A 27,797-nucleotide genomic window follows, 5' to 3' on the forward strand; every position below is an offset into this window, starting at 1 on the left:
AGCCAGATACTGTTTGCAAAAAGCTCTGCCGGTGGCAAACACATTTAATCAGCGCATGTCACATCGTATTAAAATGAATGCTGGGAAAGTGCGCTATGCTTAACAAAGAACAAACATTAAACAGATGGTACAGAATAAAAATGGAATATGAAATAAGCTAAACTTTACAAACACTATGAAACCAATTAAAATTTCCACAGAAGAATTAAAAATGCTTTTCAGCCATTCCAACATGGTCACTGGACCACCGGGATTCCAATTTAAAGCTCAATAAAGTCACATTTAACACACTCAAAAAAGAAAAATGCAGTATTTACAGTCACACACTCTAAGAAGCAGACTGAGGTCATAACAACAGTCAGTCTCAGGATAACTCTCCCCAAGATACTACAAGTCTGTATGAAAAAGCACGCTAAGAAAGGTCAGCCATAACTCTGCTATCAAAAACTAGCTTTCAGATACAGTAATGGCAGGCAGCACACAGCTTGCTTCCCCATTCGCTGTAAATGAAAGGGATTTAAGAGCAGTATTGACACAGGTCATTGATATAGACCGGGCAGGGCGTTATCATTCTGCCTAGGCTTCTTCCCAGTGTGTTCAAAAGACACTGGGCATGGTGTTATACGTCTCCCAGAAATATATAACTTCAGATGGAGCAGCATAGAAATGAGACATTTATGCAAACAGTGGTCTGTATACAATAGTAATAATAGATTCTCTGTGCTTCCTTTCTTTCATGTACACAAAAGGGAGATAGGCAAAGAACCCCCAGTCCAACCCCCCAGCCCTACACACACACATCCACACATATATACAATATATTTATATGTCTTTCTTTACAATTAACTTATAGCTTTCCCTCTCACCCTCTTTCTCACAAGTGAAAATTAAAAGAAAACAACCCACTGTACATAAATAAAATGTGTAGTTTACTCTTACTGGATTAAGGCTACCAGATAAATATTTGACCTTGACCTACAGCAGCTAGGCTCAGTTTAGACTTTGCAAAGTTACAGTCAGCCTTCATCATAAAAACATAGAGACTATTAAATGGAGGATTTGGACACATATCCACTAGCCATTGTGGTGTGTTTGTGTTTCTGTATTTGTGGGATTACACGTTTGCCTAAAACAACAAATCCACGCTCATATCCCGACTCTTTTTGTGTCCAGACCTGAGTGGCCACTTATGTAAATGTGGGTGAACAAAACAATAGAAAAGCACCCGAGCAGTACATCCCCGCAGTGTAGCCTAACTCGCAGTTTACTACAAACAGTGTCAACATTATGAGTCAACACGAGCTTCTTGTTATGCTAATGGAAGATACATGTCACAGTGGATATGCAGCATGCATGATTGGACAAACACAAGTCCAACAGATGTGTGTTACCCTTGTTTGTTGAGACGCTTGTTACGGTGATGAGCTGGTGACTCTAGAGATTTCCCAAGGTTAGAGGAATCAGACACCAAAACAAATCCGGCAGCAGCGTTATCTTGGCAACAGGAGCGCAACGATGGACGAAACATGTTTTAAACATACGAGTTGAGGGATTTGTACAGTCTGGGAATCCAAATAAAATCCTGCTTATTATAATATAGCTAAAAGGCCATTTCCCAGGTATTATTCACCCATACATATTAATTACTTTGGCTCATTAGAGTTTACATCTCTGTACCGTGACTTATCACTTCGTGATATCATGTAAACACTGGTGTAGCTCTTCCTAGCCCTACCTTGAGCAGAGACGTTATTATCCAGAATAACAGAATAACAACCGTGTGGATGTGCAGGGCTTTATAAATGAAGCTGGATGGCAAAAGTCAAAAGTCGTCCTGATAAGTAGGGCTTTTGTACACGTGCAACCCTTGTGCTTACTTAATCATTTAATTATTATATAATTAATTAACAATTATATTTAATCATGCAGTATCACATTCAAGGACGCTCTTGGAAGGAAAGATCTGAAACGGGATTTCCAGAGTGTATCACGCAACATTTCAATTTCAATTTTATTTATACAGGTAGAACCTACAATAACACAACAGAGAAAACCCCAACAATCATATGACTCCCTGTAAGCAAGGGCTTTGGCGACAGTGGGAAGGAAAAACTCCCTTTTACAAGGAAGGAACCTCCAGCAGCAGAACCAGGCTCGGGAGGGGGGGGGGTCCATCTACCACAACGGGTTGGGGTGAGAACTTATACATGCGTGTGCACTTACACTCAACATCACTTGAATGGAAATACACATGTATATTACACATAGTGGTAGTGTTGTGTGTTATTTTTAATTTGACACATTTATAAGGTGTACATTTATTCAGTCTATAATCTTATATAGGGCTGTTCGATATAACGATTTATATCGGATGACGATATAAAAACGTCTATCGTTTGTTTTGTGGTGTCGCAAAATAAACTGTTTACGGCAATATTTTTTCATTGTTTTGATGGTCACTGTAGTGGCTATATTAATTTCTTAAAGTTCTCTCTTTCTCTTATATTTAATATAACCACACTACTGACGGACAAGCGCCTGTTTTTATGCGTTGTGGTTAGCAACAACAACGGTAAAACCATCGCATGTCCGCTTGTTTATTTTCCACATACACCTTTCACAATAAAGCTCAAGATCCTGTTGAGACTTTTCAAAATAAACTGAATCACGTGAACGAGTATGCAGAGAGTTTACAGATGAGAAGCAAAAAAGAGCCGTCAGTTGCTAAAAAATAAACCTTAGACTCAAACGTTAGAACAGGCTTTTCCCTGCAGCACGTCGCGTAATAAATGCTCACAAAGAAAACGGCGGCCGTTACAACTTATGTCTAAAAATTTATCGTTTCATGCATCGGTTAAAACACCCGACTCCACGTACAAAATTTTTGTGATTTATATCGTTATTGGGAGGATAGATGTCTTATATCGGGATATGAGATTTTGGTCATATCGCACAGCCCTAATCTTATATTGTTTAGGAAGCAGCATACAGCATTATTTCAATGGGTGAAACATTTGATTTTTTTAAAGACATTATATGCATTCAAATTGCCAAAGTTATTATAATGGAAGGCAGACAAGAATGTCCTCCGAGGCATGTGTGAAACATCGGAGATGGAGCAAAGGGGCAGATTGCATAGCTCTGTGTTCAGTGCCCCAGCAGGGGGTTTGAATTATTGCACACTACAATTTAAGGCAAAAAAAAGAAAAAAGAAAAGAGGATGGCATTAAAAAAAACAAACAGAAACCTGCCAGACATGATTTTATGTACTTACTGTCTTCGCCTCTTCTTCCCACCATATTGTCTTCATTATTATCCCATTATTTCTTGGCATGAGCTGTGCCCCTAGCATGCCTCAGAACCACATTGGGCCAGACTTATTAAATCTCTCTCCTCCATCTTTGGCTCTTCACGCCGCATCTAATTTTTCCTTTTCTTTCACCTATTAGTGTTATGTTGCAAAGACATGATGTACAGGAAGAACCTGAGGAATGACTGACCTTGAGCTACCACAACACGATTGCCTTGTTCAATATCAATTTTAGCCTAAGAGCTCTATAGTAAGCTTAGGGTATCCCTGATGTACCGTTACACTTTATGGGCATTGTTAATAAGTCATGACCGAATAATTAAAGCAAGGTGAAAAAAATATTTTCCTGTTTTTCACAGGATTCTATGCAGTCCTGTGAAAAACTAAGTGCAGCTTGAAGAAGCACCTTTAGTAGCAATTAGCTAAGTTAATCATTTTTTGAATGACTTAATCAGTCTCACACATGGCTCTTGAGAAATTTTGGCCCTCTCTTCTTCACAAGATTGCTTCATTGAGGCTTGTGGGTATTTATTTATGCACAGTTCTCTTAAGGTCAACCACAGCGTTTTGGTCAGGCTGAGGTCCACACTTTGACTGTTGCAACACCTTCATTCTTTGATTTTTAGCCATTCTGTTGTAGAGTTTCTGCTGTGCTTGGATCATTATCCTATTTTATGACCTAACTACGATCGTCGCTTTAGACTGTTTGACAGAGGTCGACTCAATAACTGCAAGGTGCTCAGGTCATATGGCTGCAAACCAAATGCAAGACCAACCCTCAATGACTACCTTTGACATTTTGGTATGAGGCGTTTTTGCTGCTTGCTGGTTTTCAACAAACAGGTTGCTGTGTATTGTGGCCACACGTCTCCACTTTGGTCTTGTCTGCTCGTCTCGTCATTGTTTTTGTGGTTTGTTCAGATGCAACTTTGCACACATGAGCTGTACTTCAAAACAAGCCTTACTTGTTCAGTCTTTTTTTCTCATTGCACTCTCATGAACTTTTAACATGGTGGCTGACGCCTGTAGCACTTGGGTTCTTCTAAACGCTGCATGGCCTGACCTTGGGTTGAATTAAATGGGACATCAAGTCCTAGGAAGACTGCTTCATTCAACACACACCTGAATCGTACAGACCAGTAAACTACTACAACTTGTGCTTTTACAGAGGCGCTCACACTAGTTGATGATCGATTATTCAAGTGCTTTTGATCAGCCTCCTCTTTCCTGTGGAAGCAGTAAACCTGTACTTGGTTGAGTTCAGGGGACTGCACAGACTCCCGTGTAAACTTTATATACATATTTAACAGTTTTTCACTCAGTTGCATTATAATGCTGCTGAGCTGCACTAGCCGAGTTTATTATTCTCATATTCAGCCCATGAGCCCTAATTCCTGGGGGAGCTCACATATTATGCAGAACAATGTGCAGCGAATAAACCAGCTTTAGTGTTGAAGGAGTAAAAATGAGGAAGTCTTGTGTGCATTTATTTTAGCCCCAAATTGCCCCCACCCACCTTTAAATATCTTCTGCGTGTTAATAATATTAACTAGAACATACAGTCTGTGTTTGTGTGCGCATGAGGTGATACATTAAACGCATTCCTGGATGATTCATCACACACACACACCAACTTGCTTCCAACAGTTCTTTTCCTCTCCATGTGCAGACTACAGATAAAACATTTCCCACCAGCCGTTCACTCAAATGCCATAGCCTTAAGTGTCCTTTAGTCTCCTCTAACCGCTTCAGTACATATGTTCTTCCATTCACTGCTGCACTGATAAAACAAAGAAGCCATAAATAAAGACATTTTTACGGTAGGAAAAAAAATCACACACCTCATTCGATTCCATTTACATTTTTAAAAATAGATGAATATTCATCAGTTTGGAGCTGAGCATCTCATGCCGATGCTAAGAGAGTGACAGCATATATGTGGGTGTGTGCAACAAAGGAGGGCAAGATTAACGTGTGAAAAATACAAAAGCAGACACGCACGAGTGTGACCATACTCACGGCTCCAGCAAGAGCCACAATTTTTCTCCAGTATAACTGGATCAGACAGTTGATCTTTAGACTCTTAGGTCAGGCTCCGATACAATCAGCCACGGGGGATACAGTGTAAAGGAGAGTTGGCTGTCTGTGGAAAAGCATGAGAATTGGGACAGCATAATACAAAGGACTCTGGGGTGGTAAAATGATATTATAATGATAGCAGGCTAAACTGGTGCTGGTGGGACAATAAAGAAAGGCCCTATCTAATGGGAATGGATGAATAAGCCATGAAGCCAGGCAGCAAAAGCACTGGTCTGTGATAATGTAGCCTCGCCATGGTAAATCTCCAATACACACGTACACACAGGCACGCACACACTAACACAAGCATACAAATTCTTATCAAAATCAAATCTCAAACTGTGCTCTAGAACTGGGTCAGAGAGTGCCTCTCCTACTGAGTGCATAAAGTTTTAGTGATAACAAGAAGTGCAAAAGGGGAACTACAGTGTGAGAGACTGAGAGGGCAACAGAACAAGAGCAAGGGCCAAACTATTGCTGAAATAACAGTATGAAGACTCTGTCACTAATTGGGCAATTGCATGTTTATGCAATAATCATCTTTCTTCCTCTGTGTATATATAACATGCATTATTGAGAGACCTCTGCAGCACTGACATCTTTGCAGCTCCTCTTGTACAGTGGCTTCATTGTTCATCCCTGCTGAAACCAGGCTACATACAATCTGTCTGAGATGAACTTTACACTGAAGGGACAAACAAGTACAGCTAGTAGTTACTTAGCAATTGTTATCCAGTTATTTTTTCAAATTAAATGTCTACAGAGCTTGCAGAGATGTGATAGAGCGAGAATACAAGCCGACGAATGTGTCCACTGAGTCCGAACGAACAAGGCTAAACGCCCAATGGCATTTCACGGATAAACCGCCGGTAAACAGCTCACCATGTAGTAATTTTACATGGTGAGCTGTTCTGATAAATATCAGAGGTATGCAATCAATGCATCTCTGTTTGCAATCAGCAGGTAATTAAGAACTCAAACATGATGGTGATTAGTTATTGTAGTGGCTCCACATTCTGTGTGGGTAAAGGTCATAAAGGAATCTGGCAGTCAGTTCAAGAAAACAATACCGGTATTTCTTTTGGTTGTAACCCAAAACCGAGCAACAACTGAGTATAAATGACACGTGACGTAACACTGGATGTTCGTGAGCCAGACGGAAACCGAGGGCGCATATTAAAATGTGCTAAAAATTTCTCTGCAGTGCCTGAATGTGCAAATAAGCTGCTAAAACTAATAACTAACACATTGCCTAAATGCACACGGTGGTAATTTGTCAATATTGTGTTTACAGCTTGTTCTGCCGCCTCTAAGTGGCAAAAACATTACTGCATCCCGCATTGCGCAGCGAACATACATTATGGAAAATGAACAAGCATGCCAAGAATTCGACAAATGCATCTTAAAACACTGGATATAATGCCGTTCGTGTTTCACAGCAAGCGGTGCGGGCTGTGAGGAGTTATGTGAGTTTTCAGAGGTATAACCTCAGGCAGGAAAACGTAAGCCGTGCTGCTTTGATGCAATATAGATTGAAAGACAAATACACATGACCAGGCAGCCATGTGCACACGACGGCATACAGATATCTCATGACCCTTGTTTTCAGCTTCCAAACTCTAGCCTTGATTACCTCTATTTCCATCTTCTTCTAAGAATACCAAAGAGATGGAAACCTTGAGAGAAGATATTTAACATGAGGTTGTTTTAAAAAGAAATCTTTTCAGATAGATGTTGCAGGTGGGTTACAAAAATTACCACCAGGCAAACTAGAGCGGGATTTATGTGCCGAGCAACCTATGTCATCAATAATTCCCTTTAAACAGAAACTTTGATTAATAAAAGGTGCAAACTTCAAACTCTAACTACCTTTTCTGGTGTTGTTTGCCCAACTGTGTTTTCTTTAAAGACATGTGCGAGCGTGCGTCTGTCTGTACGCCGCTGAGTGTCTGATGGGCCTCTGTATGTGTTTCCTTTTTGGTCATTTTGAGAGGCTGCAGGAAGGGAAGATTTTTCTCATCATCACTTCAGCGGCTTCTGGTGTCAACAAAAAGAGAAAGATCTTCACACGGGCCGAGTCCTCGTATCCAACAGGCGCGCTCATTCGACACGAAGCTGACAGGAAGTTTCATAAATAAAGAAAAAAAAAAAGAAGGAAAAAGTGACCTAAATCAAACCGGTTGCACCTTACGGAAAAACAAAAACAATCCGTGACAAACATCCTAACCAGCCGCACATGAAAGCGAGCGTGAGACCTGAGAGAGGAGCCGGGATGCAAAGAATTTGTGGGAATGAGGAGCGAGCTCTGAGGTGGACAGCCTTGTAACAGAGTGAACCTGGGCAAAAAAAACCAACAATTTCAGCTCCACATGCATTATGCTCAGCACCAATATAAACCCAGAGCTTATGAAGCGAAGTTGGTCAAAGTCATGTTGGTTTTGAGACTCACTGAAGGGAATCAATCCTTGCCTCGTCGAGATAAAGCGCTCCCTTTTTCTCTCCTCCGAGCGAAGCAGCTCAAATTAACTGACTTTCTGCAACAACCGACTGAGTGGGCATTAGGACGCCGTTTAAATGAAGCATCTGTTTCCTGTAATGGGCAGAATGAATCGCGTTCCTGCCTCACATCAGTGTCGCAGACTTCGTGCCCCGCTCTGTGAATCACAGACTCTTCACCAGGTCAAACAGCCCAGGATGAATCATGCATACTCACGAAAAGCTCCTCATCTCTGAAATGTTTTCTCGCTGCATGAACCAACATGCAAACAGCATATCAAATAAAAGGCACTCTCCTTGGTGTGTCTGGATGGCTTACACATGCATCGCAGGGTGTCAGTGTAACACCTCTGGGCTCCAACGCCACACCAGCAAGAGCTCTTTGTGACATAATGACTCCATGTGTGCGTTTCTGTAGGAAACATTTTTAATGTGGTAACAGACATTGTTTAGTGCGCCACAAGTTTACTTTAAGCTACTTAAAAATGGAATGAATACTTGGATTGTTCTTGTCAAGCAGAACACTGTATTACAGTACAGTGTGCTGTGTGCTTTTTCTTGCCGAGTTATTTGGCTTGAAAGCATGCTGGTTAGTGTATTTACATCGTTCAGCGAAAGGTTTTCTGAAGTTTCACCTAAGAAGAAATTACCAAAACCCTGAAAAAGTCAAATTAACCCCTAACACAAAAGAAAAAAAGGAAAAGCAAAGATGAAAGTTAAAAAAAAATCAATATGATTTGTGTGCAGAACTCAGTTTTCTGACCCCTTTTCAGAGTCTCGGGCAACGCCGCCTCAGAGAATATAGCTGAACAAGCTGAATTCAGCTTGTGCAGGTGGATAAAGGTGTAGCAGCAGTGATAAAGATAGCACAGTAACAGCAGGCCTTGAATAGGCAGGCCATTGTTGATTTTGGATTTTTTTAAAAATGCTTTGTGGTGGCTTCATGTTATCCTCAGAAATAAAACCCACTATGCCAAACAGAAAAAAAAAGAAGAAACCCAACAATGTGGTACAACTACAGAGCAGTGAAATGACAATACTCTGCTGTTCAGAACAACCTGTGCAAAAATGTGTGCATGCACAAACACAAATGCCCACAGACGGAGAAAGGGGGCCCGTAATCTCTCTTCTCTGCAGCTCATATAGTCAATCGTGCAAGATACAATTATACCCTGTGACCTGGGATCACCTACAGGAAATGAAAAGCATAACAAAAGAAATTCGAAAAAAGAAGAAGGAAATAAAAAGAGTAGATTGCCGAAGGGGTGTACTTTCAAACACAACTGTGAGCGTGACGGAAAAGGGAAATTCAGCCTGACAATACAAACAGGAGACGGATTCATCTTAACAGTTAACAGGTGGAGGCAGAGCGTCCTGACTATTAAATCAAACGCACTGGTTGCATAAGAGGAAGAAAAGCCATAAGGCACTGTGCGTGTTCAGCGGACCTTCAGAACAAAAGCGGAATGTGACGGTTTTGTGATCGTGATCCATGGACTCAAGGACGTAGAACAAAGCAAGAACAAATACACGTGTGTGAGCATTTTAGGAAGATACAAATATATCTGCGCACTGACCTACTGGGTTTCACTACTTGGGAACTTGTCTCCGGTTTCCATGGTAACGCTCATGACCTTCACCCTTCTCCATGTATCTTTTGCAATATGGCTTGCACACTCAAGACCACCATCTGTGATTACTTTACCTATCAAAGGACCGTCTTTGTGGGCACTGAAATAACGATTACGTCTGTCCGCACACCCACTAGTACTGGTTCAGTCAGAAACAGCCTCATCGTGGTTGTTATAATCAAGACGCGTGTTCAGAGCAGAATCTTTGTTTCAAGCTGGATTTCTGTGGACGTGCTTTGGACTTGAGGCTCCAAAGGTACGGTGGGTCGGTCACAGGTTACTGTGGAAATTAGATGCTTAATCCTAGTCCATGTTTCAAAAGGAGCCACATAAAAGCAGGCATTTCAAATTTAGCTGCTACAAGGCAGTATACCAGATGATGAAATTTATGTTAACAATGTAAAGACTGAACTACAAAATAATTGCCAGCTGTCATATTTGCTACATCTGACATTTAATTAGTGTGCAATTTCCTTTTGTTTGCATTACTTTTTAATGATAATGTATTAGTCTCAATAACTGACAAAAACTCATGTATCAAAAAGGATTCACTTCGCTATGATAGGGTTAAAATGTGCAGCGTCGCTGAGTAACACTTTACTGAGCAACACCTTATAAGTCACCTTCCTTTGCAGAAGTGGTAGCTGGACAGATAAAGCAATGTCAGCAGGAGATTATTATCACCGATCGTCACCGAGTAGTTATTAGCGAGAAAAAAATTTCACTGCTCTGATGGTTTAGAAAAGCCTTGCGACATTCAGCATTAGCGATGGGTCTGTTTATGTGTCTTCACGTGCAATTTCTTCTTTAAATGTCAGCTAAACCTGTGGACATGTTAGCGCTTCAAACTCAGGGCCATGTTGGTAAAGATGAGCAGGTTGGGTTGCGTGTTATTGCAGCAGATGGAACAGAAGAAGCAAAAAATAATTACAAATCCTCCTGTTTTTAATTTGCAAACGTAAAAAAAAAAATGAATCAAGTGCACAACTGCAATATGTAGGTGTGCAACTGGTGTCCACCTGATCTGAGTGGCATCAGAGATTCCACATTACTCGAGCTCAGTTTCCTGTGAAACCGACACAAAGACTGCATTCAGTTTGCACATCGAGCTAACGCTATCCTCGCTCTGTGCCTGAAACAATCAGCAGATGTTCATTTCAAATGCTCCTTTGTAATCTTCTCCCAAACAGAATATTTAGGTTCCCCTTGGGTGAAATCATCAAACCGAACAGTAAAACGCAATTTTATGGCTTTCAAACTGCGCCAGCTATTTATTTACATATCTCCGCGCTAGCTCTTAATAGTCATGTCAAGCAGTTTGTAAGAAGGGAACAGCATTAATAATGCTCAGGACCAAAGCTTATCTGTTGCTTGCGATGAGACAATGTGCCCCCCTAAAAGGCAAAGAAGCGATCTTCTTTGTGGTGAAATTACTGATTATATCCTCACAACCCTTTAAGTAAGCGTGTGCCCTGCAACGTCCACTGACTTTCAGAATCTAATGTTCAAACATAGAAGTGTTATTCGTGTGGGGGAAAGATGCTATATATTTATTCTTACGGACATCACACTGGAATTTCTTGTCATTTTTTCATTTAAAAGCCTCTTAGGAAAAAAAAATCAGTTATTTCCACTTCAATTTTCCACAAAAAAACAAAGATGATTAGAGCACTACTTTATTCTCACTTGCTAACAAATCGTCCCTGAAAAAAAAGCCCTGGCAACTTTCAGAGCTCTCCTAAAAATTGCTCTTGTGGATGGATTTCCTTTGCCAGCTAAGTTTCAAGAGAAGATGCACACAAGTCTGAGTTTAGGTTTGAGGGATACGGTCCAGCAGCGAGCGGGACGGAAACATGCCCTTACCTGAGGCTCAAGGTCAGTCGTTCATCTTTTGCCCTCAGAAGATCTCCAACTGAAAATGTGGCACTACCCAGGAAGCTGCTCTGTAAATACAGGACAAAGAAGAAAGAAGCCCGTAAATGAAGTATCAGGTAAAGAGTTAAACAATTAAAAAAAACAACCGAACTCCTCTTTTGGTCGCACCATAGAGGTGATAGCAACAAGCACAAGCCATTTGCCAAGTACAATTCTGAAACTTCTGAAAACAAGTTCCTTTTTTGTCTCCCTTTAATCCGCTTTCTTTCCTTTCTCTGCTCCGACAACATGTGTTTGCTGCAGGCACAGTATGAACACAGGGTGTCAGCACACGAGAACTGGGTCATGGAGAGAGAGGTAGGGGACGAGCCCATCGGTAACGAAGAGAGACGCTCCACATTTCTAGGCTACGCGCACGTTCCCTCCTTCCTTAACAGGAATGGCCAGATACGTGCACGTCTACTCACACCTACAGTCCTGCACCTGCATGTGACACCTTCAACATGAAAACTTGTATAGGAAGGGGGGAGGGCTGCGACTGTGCCAAGGACACAGGCTGCTGCTCCTGCTGCTGCAGAAACCTCTAGCATGTAGGTAATTAACAACAGGTACAAAGGTGATTCCCAGCATTTCATCATAATGAGGGAGACACTTTAATTAAAGTATCCGCACACAATCAAGATGCTTTCAGCCCTTTTTTTCTCCCAGAATTTTGCTGTTTATAAATCCTACATTTATACGCTACTGATGGCTCTTCCAAAACTAAAAATAACAGCATGTAACAGTTTGTGTCTCGCTCCTGTCTGTTCTTACATATTGTTGTCAAAGGCTTTGCCCTGCCTCTGAGGATGAAGAAAGTGAAGTCAGTTTTTTTAAATGAATGCAAAAAAAAGTTTAAAATATACAACATCGTCTGCAGAATTAACTGGAAGAAAACCTGAAATATAATAATAACTGCTATACCAGAAACTATCTCTAGTCGATAGACGGCGGAGAGTAAAAGTGTCAAAAACAGCAGTTCCTCCAATGGCCACTTGAAGCTTCCTGTCACTTCTTAAAGTGCTTAAATTTAAAATGAACATCCTCACTGCATGGTAACTTCCCCTTTCATAACAACTTTCATGTGGGGGTGAAGACAAGACAAGAACTAACAGACTTAAAAACTCCTTTGTCCCACACGCCATCAAACTGTTTAACTCCTCTCTGGAGGGGAGAGGGAGGGGAGGTGGACAAAGGAGGGGGGAACAACTAAGCTGTAGTGCCTCTTCACTTCACTGTGCAATACCTTTTGTGCAATACTTTTGTTAATAGTCAATGGTGCAATAGACCTCAATACTCGAAATGTGCAATTCACTTGTATTTTTATTTTTATTCCTATTTATTCTATTTATCCCCTTCGTATATTTTATTTATATATGTCTCTGTATTTATATATGTGTGTGTGTGTGTGTGTATATATATATATATATATAATATTCTGTAACTCTGTAACTTTTGTTGGTGCTGTGCTTTTGGAAACCGAATTTCCCAGAGGAACCCACCCGAGGGATTAATAAAGTTTTATCTTATCTCTTATCTTATCTTATTTTATTTTTAAAAGTTACCAATTTGTTTACCAAATCATAACAACAGCTTCCTCAAGGCACATTATATTGTAAAGTAAAGACCCAAAAATAATACACAAAAAGAACTCATATGACCCCCATAAGCAAGTGGTTTGGCAACAGTGGAAAAGAAAATCTCCCTCTTAACAGGAAGAAATCTGGCAGAACCAGGCTCAGGGAGGATTGGCCATCAGATTGGTGGGGGAAGAGTACAGTCTAATAAATAGCAATAAGTAAGTTTATCCCTGAGTTTGGTGAGTGAAATTTCACTATTTTAGCTGTATAGTACGTTACTTAGCAACAATTAGACTGTATTTCTGTGCAATGTGTCCATACTGTCTATGAATACTACTTGCTAACAAAGCCTACTATTGACAAACACTACTATCTATTAGCGTCATAAACCATTGAGTGACATCATGGTGGATACATCCATCTTTTATATAGTTTATGATCTATCCGTCCATCAGTCCTGTTTTTAGATGCCCCCGGGTGAGAGGTTGTATATAGATCTACGGTCTACAGGGCTATCACAGTCACACTCCATTTTACACCTATAACCAATTTAGAATCACCAATTAGGCCAAACATGCACGTCTTTGGACTGTGGAAGGAAGCTGGAGTGCCCACAGACAACTCATCCAGGCATAAGGAGAACATCCAAACTCCACTTAGAAAGGCCCCAGCTGGACGCTACTGTTTGTGATTGAAAGCAGAGGTGGAGAGTAAAACACCACACAGTTTTACACTCCACCTACAAAGAAAAGGTCACAAACAATGCTCTGTCAGCCTGTGGAAATGGGACATTTAAGTCATGACTGGAGTCGCAGCTGATATATGAGAAGCAAAGCTTAATGTTTGAGTTAACACAATTTATAGCACTTCTTTGGTCTTTTAGCTACACTTTCACTTCTAATCATTTTTCCTAACATTGCACTGCTTTTTCTCTCCCTCCCTTTTTGGGTCTCTGCAGTTTCCTATATCAGATTTAAAAAAAAAAAAAAAAAAAAAGGGCATCCTGTCTAGTGACCTTTTCTCTCAATCATTTCCTCCCCGGCATTTTCCTGCTACCCCATACAAATCCCCATATTCTTAAGGCAACACACTGCCCCAGACACATTCTTCTGCCCTATCCAGTCGCAAGATGGAAAACAAATGAATGCAAACACAGTAGAGAAAGGGGAACATACCAAAACACAAGGTCAGTGCAATGCTTAAAAACAACCCCAATCTCCTGGACACACAAACGCGAGCATCGCATTCAGTTACAAGTTTATGCAGCATAGTGGTGTGTTCTTATGAATTAAACAGAGCTAGGATCCCCAGCAGGCGCAGCTTAACATGCACAATGTCATATTCTTCAGCACTGACGGATTTTAGCCAATCCCAGTTTGCCCTGATAACCCAGAGCACAAGGCACAGAAGGCCATTACACACCGTGGAGGAATATTATATTCCCCCATAGCCATTACTCGCAAGTCGGTACAAAATGTCTGGCAAATCCATTCCTTAGAATCTTTTTATGGCCCCTCACGATGAAGGCTTTAAAAGTAATGAAGCTCTGGAGACTAGTGTTCTTACTCAAAATCAAAGTAGCTATACCACCGAAAATGAGAGAAAGATGAGGGCAAGAGGAGGAGTAGAGTGAGAAAAGAAGACAAATGATGCTCTTCCAGGATCATGGAGGATTGATTATGACGGTCTACCTCTGTTCCCATCCTGCATGCTCTGGCTCTGTCTTCTTTCTATCAGTCTTTTCACCTGCTCTTACTCATTCCCTTGGCTAGCTCTAATAGTGGCGCCAGTTGGGGAGGTAAAAGAAAAACTTTTGACGTATGGTCTCTGTCGCCAGTTTTTGAAAAAAAAAAAGAAAAGAAAGGAAAGAGTCAGGTTTAAGTAACAAAATAGAGCTCTCAAAAGCACACAAGATCAATCATATACGAAAAATGAAAGGAGCACGCAGAGCTGACGGACTGCGGGTCTGCACAGCATCCCGAGCACTTGTCTGCAGACCCTTGAAGGCCACAGTGTCTGCTCATCACTTGACAGAGGTAAACGGCCCAACTCAAGCTGTAGATCTATTGATTTTTCTCCATGCCCTGGGTGACAGGGTGACAGAGTGACACACACACACACATACACAGGCACCCAGTAAGACTCTCTCAATCATTCCTTCTCTCCCTGTCTGTCTCTCCCTCACGCACACACTCACCAGCTGCAGAGAATACCTGGAGGAGAGGGCATTCATTCACATGCCACACCAACAAGTGACATTTTAGATAAATGGCAGCAGTGACAGTTTGGCACAATACTACGCATCAGGAGTATTATTAACATTTGTGATTATGAACAGATCTGCACCACGGAGGTCAGTAATGTTTACATGGACGCGCTGCTCCCTCACTACAAAGTGGGCTCTGCAAATCGGCCTAATTAAGTCATTAGAGATGTCACGACACGCACTTTATCGTGGCATGCAAATATGTGCACTCAGACGCGAATTACAGCTACAGCAAGTTAAAATTGACAAGGAGTGTGAGGGTACACAGCAAATACATGCAGCACATAAACACACGCACCCACACGATGAAGTCCACTTACAGTTGTGTTTGACAGAATCCTTGCAGCAGCACACCAAGTTAGACAGTGAAAGGAGAGCTATAGAAGTGAGGAGAGTCTGACAGAAAAACAGAGGCTGAAATAAAGAAGAGAGAAAACGGGGGAGGGAAAAAAAGTGATGTTATGTCTTCCTTCTTCCTCTTAATGAGCTCCAGGATGGTCCTCTTACATATCTCCCTCCAGTCCCTTCGTTAGAGTAACTCCATGGATGCGTTGTATTCACTCTTTAAAGAGCAGCAGGCACACTGGCTGACACAAACATGTAAACCGTGACACACACACACGCACACACATATTGACATGCACACTGCAGCCGCCGCTGTGTCTCAGAACTGGCTAGAGTGAGCTACTGCCGCTACTGCTGTTGCTGCTGTGCCCTGCTTGGTAAGCGAGACCAGCGAGAGAGAGAGAGAGAAAAAGAGAGGTGGAGGAGGGAGTGACAGGAGGGGAGGGAGGCAGAGAGTCGACACATACAAACAGAGAGGGGGATGAAGGAGGAGGAGGGTGGAACAGAGAAGAGGAAGAGGCAGAAAGGAAGGAAGACTGACAATTAATGGGTAGAAAACCAAGATAGCAGCACAGAAAAGGGGAGAGAGATATAGAGTAATATAGGGGGAAATATCTAGTGAGAGAGAGGGAGGAAGAGGGAGCGCACAGACACAGACTTGTGTGTCACACTTCGGTTGCAGCCTGTGACTCAGATGGCCAACAGGAAAAGAGACACTTGTTATGGCTGCTTGAATTAACACGAATTCCGACCACACGGTGGAAGGTACGCGTGTAGGTGTGTGTTTACATACAGATAAACACTTCAAAACGAACCCTGGCGTGCTCGAGGATCACACGAGAGGACTCTCTCTAAATTTTTTACTCAAATATTTACCGACACGTGCAGCTGCCGCTGAGAGAGAAAGGGGGGGTATGCATTGATAGAAACATCAATGCATTTAGAAGCTCAGAGACAATGGTGAACAACAACACGCGACACCGAGCTCAGGCTCTAACCAGCATCTGAGCTTGAAACGGAGATTAAGCGGGGTTTAAATTTCCCACGCTGACACAGGGATGAGTAATTCTGGAACAAAAGGCGATCCTCCACACTGGCCCTTATCACCCACGGCAGGTAGACAAGCCAACACAATAAGACACGCACGCATACTGAAACACTTCATGCACACACTCACCCACCCACCCACCAAAACACCTGTTATTTTTTAGTACACATCGCTTGGTGCAAATGCAGCGAACACCGGAGGCCATGGCGATTAGGAATTAACCTTTTAACTGGCCGGGTGTGAAATACGGAAATGCTGGGCAGAAACACTGGATTTTAAAAAGTCTCTCTGCCTTTAAAGCCATGAGGATTGATGACCCGTGATGGCAAGTGGAAACCAGAGACTGATGCATGGACTCATACCTGCCAAAAGATTATCCGAGATCCTTCCCAGACTGCTAACAAACTGCTTACTCTGACTCTGCAAAAAGAATTTATGCACACAAGAGCTCCTGCCAAATCCATTTGCGCATTTCTAGCTGGTTGCTATTTTTTTTTTGTCAGTGATTACTGATGTCTTTTGTGGCCTTTCTTCAGTGTATTCCCATTTTAAATTACAGCACAGAATAGGAATTAGTTTGAATCTCAGAGAACCAGAGGCGGTTTTGGGGGGTAACTGCATGCATGGAGAATCCTATATCCAAAGCTTGTTCAAAATATGTCTCAAGCAAACGGCAACGGAGCGTGTTTAATGCCGTACTTTGAAGCTTGAAATGTTTGACATATTGCGGATCATAACTGTGAGTTCCTGGAAAGCACGCTGAGAGTAGCGGGGATTTGACTCGCAAGCTACCTACAGTACTGCAGTTAAAATATTTGAAGCTCTTGGCAGTGAAATGAAAAATGAAAAGCCTAAAGAAAAAGTGCTCCTTTATTTACGCTAATTTTAATCACTTTTACCCCCCAACCAGCACATTAAACACACGTTCAGTGACCTTGCATAATTCTGGAGGCAGTCAATGTGTTAGCCTGGGCAAAGACGATAGAGCAAATGCCACTGGCAGCTGAAGTCTTCGAACAGACGGCAACGAGGGATCTCAAGCAAGCAGTCACCCCAAAGCCGGATGAGCACAGACAAAAGCACTGGGTTGTGTTTTCCCCGGGTGTTCTCATTCTTAGCTGTCTACAATCGACATTGTCCTTGCATTCTTCCCCGACCTATTCTTTCATAGTGTCTACCTTGACCTCATTCCTCTTCTTTTGATCTGCCCCCTCACACACACTTTTTTTTACCCCTGCCATCTCTTTCTTTATTGCAATACTTCTACACAGAAAGACAACTATTCTGCACCAACGCCGCTCATGTACTGGTTTGAATTAAAGCTTTTGGCACTGATTAAGGTGACATATTTAGAAGTTCATTTTTTATTTTGAGAAGAATCCCTCCATCCCCTAAAATAGCTTATGAATGACTCTACAATTTTACCTTCTTTATTACCCACAGATTTATTGATATGACAATTAATCACCGCCTCTAGCAGCCTGCCTACCATTCACCTTGAGCCCACTCTGCACAAACACTATAAAAAACAAAAAAACTGGATACTTACAGTGCACTGACCAAGGAGGAGACAGGATTGCAGATGGTTGCCTAGAAGTCAATAAATCTCCTTTTATATGAGGCCTGTGCTATTTCGCAACTAATCATGTGTTGATAACGTCAGAGGAAACCTATCTCCAGTTTAGAGCTCTGACAAGTTTTCTGCCTCATGATGCAAAATCAGCTCTGAGGTAACCTGTGTGGATGGAGAGTGGTGTCTGGCACAGGGTGCTGCGATTCCTTTAGGTTCTGAAGGTTGAGGGTTGGGTCCTTCACAGCTTGTCCTGGCACATCCAGTGAACGCTTAATTAGATGGGAATCTGGATGGTATGAGGCATTAGGGTGTGCCATTCCCACGGAGAAGGTGTTTGGTTTTCAGCAATTGTGGATATTAAGTGTGAAAGTAATGCACACATTGATGGCAGGCACCCAGTGTTTCCCACAGGAACACTGCATTCTAATGAGATGGTCAATAGTATTAACTTTACATGTGAGTGGTTTAAAGTAATGACTGCTCTGTTTAGCATACAGAGTGGAAACATCCACTGGCTTTGCATTTAGATTAGGCAATTCTTTTATATTTTATTTATATCTGTAATTTATATTTCATATTGTGATTTTTTATCTGTATCATGATTTTACTGGAAAGCACTTTGGTGTACTTCGGTCTTTAAAATGTGCTATATAAATAAATTTTGATTGATTGATTGATGTGGATGTTTTAAAATTTGGTTTTCGTCAGCGGGGGTCTTATGTGCAGCGATGGTAGAAAGTACGTACAATTGCAAAACCTCAATTCTTTTCTTTTTCACTCATTCTGTTGTTATGTTAGGTTTGCTGCTGCGCTTGGATCATTGTCCTGTTGCATGACCCAGTTTCAGCCAGGTGTTAGCTGTCGGACAGATGGCTCCACATTTGATTCTTGAATACTTTGCTATACAGAAGAGTTCATGGGCGACTGAATGACTCCAAGGGCAAAGTCCTTTCCACCAACTATTTCCACGTTGGGAGGCATTTAGTGAGATGTCAGATAGACTGACATCCCCCTTGAAGGTTTTCTACTTGACAATGATCTTTGCCATTATAGAGCGATGGACATCAGATTGTTTGGAAATGGCCTGACTGTAAAACCTCTCCCAGGTTGATGGGAAGCAACAATTATTTCTCTAGGATCATTGCTAATGTCTTTTCTTTTTGGTACATCTGAATGCTCCAAACTAACAAACTGCCCAAATTTGTGCTTTTAGAAGAAATGATCAGTTAATCAATTGGATCTTTTTGGTTTTTTGTTATATAAACAAAATCACAGTGTAATATGTCATGCTTTGCAGTTCACTTGAAGTTGTATTTACCTTTAGTTTCAAACATCCAAAGGACCTGGTATTTTTATTATGTCCTGATATGTATACAACCTTAAAACCTTTAAAGAAGAGATACCGTCTTTTTACTGTGTATTAATATGTATGTTTGAATAAAGATTCTTAAGTCTATTTATACTGAGTCTTTTGAGTTACTCAGCTCTATTGATGCTTTTGAAGTGTGAATTTTCACACGAGAAATACTTTAAAATGGCAACTGTTTAATATCTTGAAGGCATGAAAAACAAGTGTAGGTTCTATTACAATCAGGTCTATCTTATTTAAGCCTTTATTTAATGCATTTTGATGTAATGGCCTCAAACGATGCAGTTGATACAGTTATTACATGATTTTTAATGGTCTGGCCGGTATAGGAATATTACAGCAGGCTCCTTTCTGTGTACTTCTTGTTTTGTTACTTACGCTAGTCCTAAGGCGTTGCGTGCGTGCTCTAAGAAGTGTTCAGCAGACTTATCTGGATTAAATATTGCTGATTTGTTCTTTGATAGAAAACACTTTTATGTGTTCCTCTAGGGTTTTTTTTCCTCACAATTATGTGCCTTATTAATATTTTTTTACTATTTATGACTGCTTTATGAATAACTTCTGAAAATCTGTCAAAGGCATCAAATGCACCTACTGTAACACAAGCCTGCCTTGTTGTGCAAACATGAAAATGAAACAGGAGAGATGAATGCCTTCTGGGTTTGGCTTTGATAAAAGAAAGCAAAACTTTAATCCTTGTTAACTATAGTTGTATAGATTATTGAGTGGAAAATTGTGGAAGTGGGCTTTTAATTGGCATAGCTTTCCATGACTTCACTCCTGTGCTTCCATAATTCACTGATAATTCTTATCTATCTCCAGAGTCAGATGATTGTAAATTGCCATTATAGCACAGGCTTAAGGAAAGTCAATTCTTAAACAAAATCATTTAGTGTACTACAAGCACACATTACCACGCGTGGTGATTAAGAACTGAATCAATATCTTAATATCTGAGCATTATTAAAATTGAAGTTTTAGCCATACACTTATGTCAGTACTAAATGCATTTGTTAGTTTAATTAGCCAAATGTTTGAGGGGCACAGATCACTGTGCTGAAATGGGCTGCAATGACAAACAAACTCAATCATTATCTCAGCCTATTATGCAGGCTTTGATAGTGTGGCACAGAATATCAAGTATCTATATTTTAGAAGGCTGGAGCTTCCCCAATGAATGATTTTACCACTCTCACATGTGCTCTTTGTGCTGGATCTATATTTGCAGTATACCAGAACAGAACACATGTGAGAGTTGCTTTTCGATCAGATTCCTGTGTTATACCAGTGACATTTCAACAAAAATCACACGTTACATCTCAACACTGTCACCTGAAGAAGTGAGAAGTAAATAAAGCTTTCTGTCAGAACATGTATTTCCAGAATAATACACATGTTTAATATAATGACAGCAATTCTCATAAGCATTTAAAATGAGATACTTCCTGCTTTTCTTAAACCTAAAGAATCCAGCAAGGCATTTTTGCACTTTGACGAGCACTCAAAGGAAGCTCGTCTTTTCAACCTGAGAGGTAAATACTCACAAGTCGGCTGCTGCGAGACAGTGGTTTCCTCCAAGGGAAGCTCCCTTTAGCATTCTGTCTCCTGCGGTTTCTGTAATACACGGCGATCTATAGAGCCTTGTATGATAAATACTACACAGCAGCGGACAGCTTAATATCTCTCTTCCTCACAAAACAGTTTAAGCTTCCCGAGAGTCTGTGATTCTCCGTAACAAAAGCAACACACACTCAACATTCATACCTGCTCACACATTCTTCAACTTGTCAATGCTTGCCTCCAAACATGAATCCCTTCGTGATGCTCTAGCTCTAGCGTTTCACTTCTCCCTGCCTCTCTTTCTGCTCCTTCTTACTTCACTGGGTTCCTTTTAGTGTCCAGCCAAACTATCTGCTAACACGTTTCCCAGAAGCAGTGTTTTGGTGCTAAGCCTGCATGTGTTTCTGTACTAAACTGCAAATGCTGATTCCCATGTACAGCTGTTTCACTGGTAAAAGCTCCAGGTTGAAGAAAGAAAAAGAAAGAAACTGCATCATGCCCTTGGTACGCTGGAAGCATACCACCGGTGCTTTCCCCCCCACGCTCTCGGCTTTGCTTCATAAACTTTAATAGCTAACCCCACTGCAGACTAGGTGATAAAAATCAAGGCTCCCTTCACTCACAGTCTGTAAACATGACTTGGTAGCAGGTCTACAGACTGTACTGCCTCATCCAAATCCCCATCCTTGGACTTAAGTACTACATTGAAATTACAGCACATCACGCCAGTCTCTTTTTGATCGGGTTACTTTTTAATACACTGCTTTTGGCTCTGTGAGCAGAGGCAGATCCATGTGATCAAACGGTTACAGCATGCAAACGTTAAATATCAGCTGCTTATTGCAAAGCTCTTATCTGCTAAAGCTGGTGGGTAAGAACTTCCTCTATTCTGACTCTGCAGTTCAAGCTGAGGCCCACAAATATAGCACAAGAAAATTTGCTTTGCAAGGTTCAGAAGGGACACGCTGTTATCTTTTTATCACACCCAAAACATCTTGCGATGCTACATATCACACTTGTCACTTTGCTGTCATCTTGGTGGAGGCATTAGTATGAAGCTTTCAGTACTCAATATCAAGAAAGCAGACAAACAATGACTATAATTTTGTGCACAATCCAGCATCCGGTTCCTTGCACTAATTTCGTTAGATCCCCGTGGTTAGAACACAGGGAATATCCTACTTGGAATTTCTTGCCCTTACGTAACAGCAAGAAGCTGCTAGCTCACCCCGAGGCTACAGGCTGTGCCGGGTTCTCTCTCACATTGGCTTGCTTTTCTTTTTTTCTTCTTGCACAATCACTCACATGCTCAGACACACAATAATGGTGCTATAATATGCTAGCTCATGCCTGAAGTGGTTGATAGCTCACTTCTTTAGAGAGCAGAGCTATAGTGGCTGTGAAAGTAAACAGCTCGGATCAAACCAACTCTTAGCTCCCTTTGAAGAGTGGGAGACAATTACAGAGATCAATGGTGCAGCCCAGAGGTGGTTAACAGCCTAGACAGGCAGAAAGACAGAGATTGATGCCTCATAAGATCTAGAGAGTCTACTCCTCAATGACTTCACTATGCAGCCGAATCCGGGGCTCAGCGCATCCTCACTGTACATACATGTTTGAATAGTGAGGCTTACCCCGAGGCTACAGCATGCACTCTGTACCTGGGAGCGTTCATCCCTTAGCGAGTGTGATTCAAGCACAACTCAATGGATTAAACCGAAATGTGTTGCTTGTTGGAGCAGCTGTGTAGGTGGAAGGTTTTGTGTGCAAAACTTTTTAGAATAGACTGGTGGATTTCATATTAGTCTCCACGTTCACGGGATGCATGCAAAAATGATTCTTTTCCCTCATAAGCATGGAGCTGTGATTCTGAGTAAAATGCAGCTGAAATATATAAATTAAAAGGTTTATTTATTCAAATTATTAATCATCAAGGAAAATATGTTTGACTGTAAACCAAAGAAGTAAATTTCCTTTGATCAGATACCACTAAATGTAACATTTTACATTGTACAAAGTTACACAGAGAACTCACATGCAATCAAATGACTCAAAGTGTTTAGCAAAGCGTGTGATGTGCAGTATGCACCAATGTGCGGCTGTGCACGCAAGTGTGAAAGTTGCATATTGCACCTAAAAAACTTTGACTGTAATGACTGTATTTCACACTGAATTTAAAGCACCCATTGACATGGTAACAACAGGCTCAAACAAAAAAAACAAAAACTTGCACTAACAAGTGTCAAGTGTCTGTTTGCGTGTCTCAGCGAGGGGGTGAAAGAGGGGATCCGCTCTAGCTGAGTAGGAGTTTCAGAAGAAGCTTTCCCGGCGCTTCTCTTCCGGTGGGATAACGTAAAAATGAGTCGACACGCAAGCCACAGATGACTCGCTCCACCTTGCCTTAGTAAACAACGAGCTGCAGAAAAAGAGTGGGAGAAGTGCCGCTAGCTATTTTTGTTTCTCAGCACACCAAAGTCACATTAGTTGCCTAAATGACACATTTGCCAGCTGATGTGGAACAATACCACAAAAAACAAAAACAAAAAAACCCTTTTGAACTAAATATGTGAAAGCAAAATTTGTCCATGGTGGCTCTGAGATGAATAGATTCAGAAAGTGCTTTTATTGTTGTGCACACTCATGAATAGCGCATTAAGTTCTTTAAAAAGAAAAAAGAGAGAGAGAGTGAGAGAGGAAGGGAGCGATAAGATCAAAACAAATATGTTTGTATTTCCTGGGGAGGGGGGAAAAAAGCTTTTTTAATGTCTTCCCACCCTCTTTTGGTGTGCGGCGGGGAAGCAGCGTCGGCTTATTTCTGATTATCATATAATTCCATCGGTGCAAACGGAGCAAAACAGCAAAGCAGGGACAAGAGCCGCCCTGCCCCGCACTCATTTACTCTTTAGTCCTCTTGGGTGAGGGAAGGTGGAGAAAAGCAAAATGCCATCAACAAATTTTAAAGGCAAGCTGCTGTACGAGAAACTGTATACTTTACACACCGCAGTGCTTGAACTGGTGGGGAAACTTATGAACTGCTGCCGTAAAACGCTGCAGCATCACAGAATCCATCTCAATTGAGCTTGGTTTTAATTGCACCCACCCAGCATGAGTACACAGTATGTTGACACCCACACACGAGATTACAAAGACTGCTTGGCCAGAGGCTTACTCACGCAGTGTACACAACTCTGGCCTGGCTGGCAAGCTCATCAGTGGCTCAGTTAGCCGTGGAAAATAGCAGCCTTTACACACACAGACACACACGCACACACTCGCACACACAGGCTACAAGCATCAGCACTTTCCACCAGTGTCTCTCTTAAAGGAAACCATTACGCTGCAGGAACCCACGGGAAGGCAGGCAGGAGGGGATTTTCTCGAGAAAAAAAAAGAAGCTAAATTACAATAAGCTACTTTTCTTGGAGAAGAAGAAGAAGAAGAAAAAAATACAGCCAGCCAAGCATCTAATTCACCTGTGACCCAGTAATTTATTTGGCTGATAATCTGCTATTGCAGGTGACACTAACAATCACCAATAAAATGAGTAGAAAGAGGATACGGTGTGGGGTGGGGGCGGGGGCGGGTTTACAAGGCATGGGCTGATTGTGAGGGAGATATTTGATTAAATTCTCAAATGAATAATGCATTATGAAATTGATCCAGACAAATCCCACCTTGAGGAGATTGGAGTAGGATTATTCGGGGGAAGGTTTGGGAGAGGTTATGACAACGAGGAGGTTTCGTGGAAGGGTGCATTTCAGGATCAAGTGATTATTTTGGGCTTGATAAGGCAATTTGTCACAGCCCATTTATCCAAATTCCACCCGCGTGCAGGAAGGATGTACTATGAGGTGCATATATAGTAGTAATATTGTATATAGCACATGTCCACATTATCTCAACATCTGAAAGAGTTAAGAGAGTTATGGGTAAACAGTTTATTTCCACCTTCTTTATTTATTTTATACAGCTGCTTTCATTCTAAAACAAATTTACGTGAAGCCTATTCCCCGGAAACTAGAAAATGGCAGGTTGTGTGAATATGATCTATATATAAGTTATGTACCTTTTTCAGTTTTTATGCTGAGAGCTAAATCAGAAGTACATAGAGAATGGAGAAGGAAGGTGATTTAAGTGAGTTTGAATGTGGCATGGTTGTTGGTGCCAGATGGACTAGTCTGACTACTTCACAAACTGCTAATTTAGTGGGATTTTTCCACACTTTCCCATCTCTAGGTTTTGCAGAGAACTGTCTGAAAAAGAGAAAATATCCAGGGAGGGGCAGTTCTCAAAAATGCCTTGCTGACGTCAGAGGAGAATGGCCCGATGGCTTCGAGTTGAGAGGAAGCTCAAATAATCACTCTTTGCAAGCAAAGTATGCAGAAGAACATCTTAGACCACACCAGGTGGCACTCCTTACAGCTAAGAACAGCAAAATGAGGTTAAAATTCACCAAAATTGGTCAAGATTCATCCTGCCTTGTATCAACAGTTGTCCATCTCTTTATTACTACAATCTCAAACCATGTCAAACTAGCTTCCTGAACACAACAGTGAATTCACTGTATTCAAATGGTCTCCAGTCAACAGATCTTAAACCAGGAGCTATGCATGATGGATATGCAGCTGACAAATGCAGCAACTGTGTGATGCTGTCATTTCAATATGGACCAAAATGTTTAAAGGACCTTGTTGAATCTATGCTACAGAAAACTAAAGCAGTTCTGAAAGTCCAATACAGTACTAGTTGGACCTTCCTACCTAATAAAGTACTTAGTGGCAGTATAGGCATATACATTATGTGCAAATTTAAAAACATTTTTAAATGTCAAGTACTGTAAGTAGTTTACCAGGTTCACGAAAAGTACAGTAAAGTTCTAAACTTAAACCAGTGTTTGATGTGACCGCAATTTCTCTGCTAAACAGTATAAATTCTCCTGGGTGTGCTTCTTAAGGTGGACTGCTTGAACGGTAGAACGTTCCAGAGTTATTCTTTAGGTTTAGGCTGTCTCACTTGTGTCTGTCTCTTAAAGTAATTCCATGACTCCATGATCTTTTAGATTAGGCTTTAGAATTAGGCCACCCCATCTGTTGCAGGACTAATTCTTCTTGTCACTGAAGATAGTACTGTATGACTCTGGCAGCTCAGACACCCTAATGGCACTGTTTAAGAGGGGGGGGGGGGGGGGGTGTCTTATACATCTAAAATGACTAAAACATTTAAATCTGCTGCATTTGAAGGGCATTAAATACCAATAAATTTTGTCTCCACTAAGTTTCTACCTTGAAAAGAAGGGGCGTCTCTTTGTGGCAACAGCACCAGACATCTGCTCAGCAGTTTTTAAAAGTAATTAGCTTCCCTGCTTAGATTTAGTTGGTTGCTTTTAATGAGCGTGCACTATTCCAACAACAGTTTTCACGAATGACTGCATGCACCCCAACAATAAAACCCCGAGTACACTTAATTTCCAACAATTGTAAATATTCATTGGCATGCTCAGTCACTTTATTGAAGTGTACATCAACACAGTGGGGGGAACGATGTGGGAAAACAAAGTAATTATGTCGTGCCTTTCTAAATATAGTAAGCTAAACAGGAGCTTGAAGTATTGTGAGACAATAAAAATGATATGATCAGTGTGAGAAGGCGCTTCAGAGGCTCAGGCTTTGGAAAGAGCTTCAAACGTTTTTTAACACTTCTCTCCGCTGTGACAGCTTTTGCTACACACAGCATGTCTGTAGAGCTTTGCAGATGTCATGTGAGACATGTGTAGCATTAACCTAACATGGCAGAGCGAGTACTCTGATGTCAATAAAAATGACTTGGTCTTTTAACTTTATGAGTTTTTTCTTCTTTTTTTTTAGGATCAGGGACGATTTATCCCTCACTGTTGGCAATCGTAAAGCTGCTATGCTTTTACATACGGTGGCCCTGAGAGGCCAAACGGACTGCAACTTTAGAAAACACTTGCAAAAAGAAAAATGCTGCAAAAAGAAAAACACTGCACTGCAACTTCAAGAAAAACGCTGCAAAAATAAAAACACTGCACTGCAACTTCAAGAAAAACGCTGCAAAAATAAAAACGCTGCACTGCAACTTCAAGAAAAACGCTGCAAAAAGAAAGATGCTGCAAAAAGAAAAACGCTGCAAAAAGAAAAATGCTGCAAAAAGAAAAACGCAAAAAACACAAAACACAACGGAAATAGGAGTTCTGTATAATTTATGGAGCATCCCCATAAGCAAGGCTCGTCTTGTCCCCCTCAAACAGGAGAATTAGTTTCCATGCAACTGGCCAGTAATAAAGACTCAACGGTTAAAATAAGTATTCAACAAATCACCAATTTTCTAAGTAAATATATTTTTAAAGGTGCAATTGACATTAAATTCTCACCATATGCAATTAACAACCCATCCAATCCATACATGCGAAGAAATGAAATCATAGATGTCCATAAATTAAGTTATGTGTAATAATGAAGAATGACACAGAGAAGTATTGCACACAACAGAAAGGGAGGTGCAACAAGGTGTAGAAAGTCATGACAGCACCTGAAATCTATCAGTAATTAGAAAGCAACCCTGCCACTTTCTTTATTTATGGGTCGTGTCCAAATTCATGGGCTGCA

General features: G+C 41.2%; 1 protein-coding gene across 7 annotated transcripts in view; it reads right to left on the reverse strand.

Annotated features, from left to right (window-relative positions):
• Positions 1–27,797, reverse strand: part of inpp4b (inositol polyphosphate-4-phosphatase type II B) — a 182,331-nt gene that overhangs the window by 93,230 nt on the left and 61,304 nt on the right. For 4 of the 7 annotated variants that reach the window (XM_026171319.2, XM_026171316.2, XM_026171320.2 and 1 more), the window contains one exon: positions 11,380–11,459. In XM_026171319.2, coding sequence (XP_026027104.2) covers positions 11,380–11,459 — 80 coding nt within the window. Of the gene's footprint in view, positions 1–11,379; positions 11,460–11,559; positions 11,579–15,596; positions 15,995–21,155; positions 21,365–27,797 lie in introns of those variants that run through there. The other 3 variants (XM_080302999.1, XM_080302998.1, XM_080302997.1) reach the window with 3 other exon arrangements.

The sequence above is a fragment of the Astatotilapia calliptera genome, chromosome 6 (genome assembly GCF_964374335.1).
Source record: "Astatotilapia calliptera chromosome 6, fAstCal68.1, whole genome shotgun sequence".
Lineage (NCBI taxonomy): Eukaryota > Metazoa > Chordata > Actinopteri > Cichliformes > Cichlidae > Astatotilapia > Astatotilapia calliptera.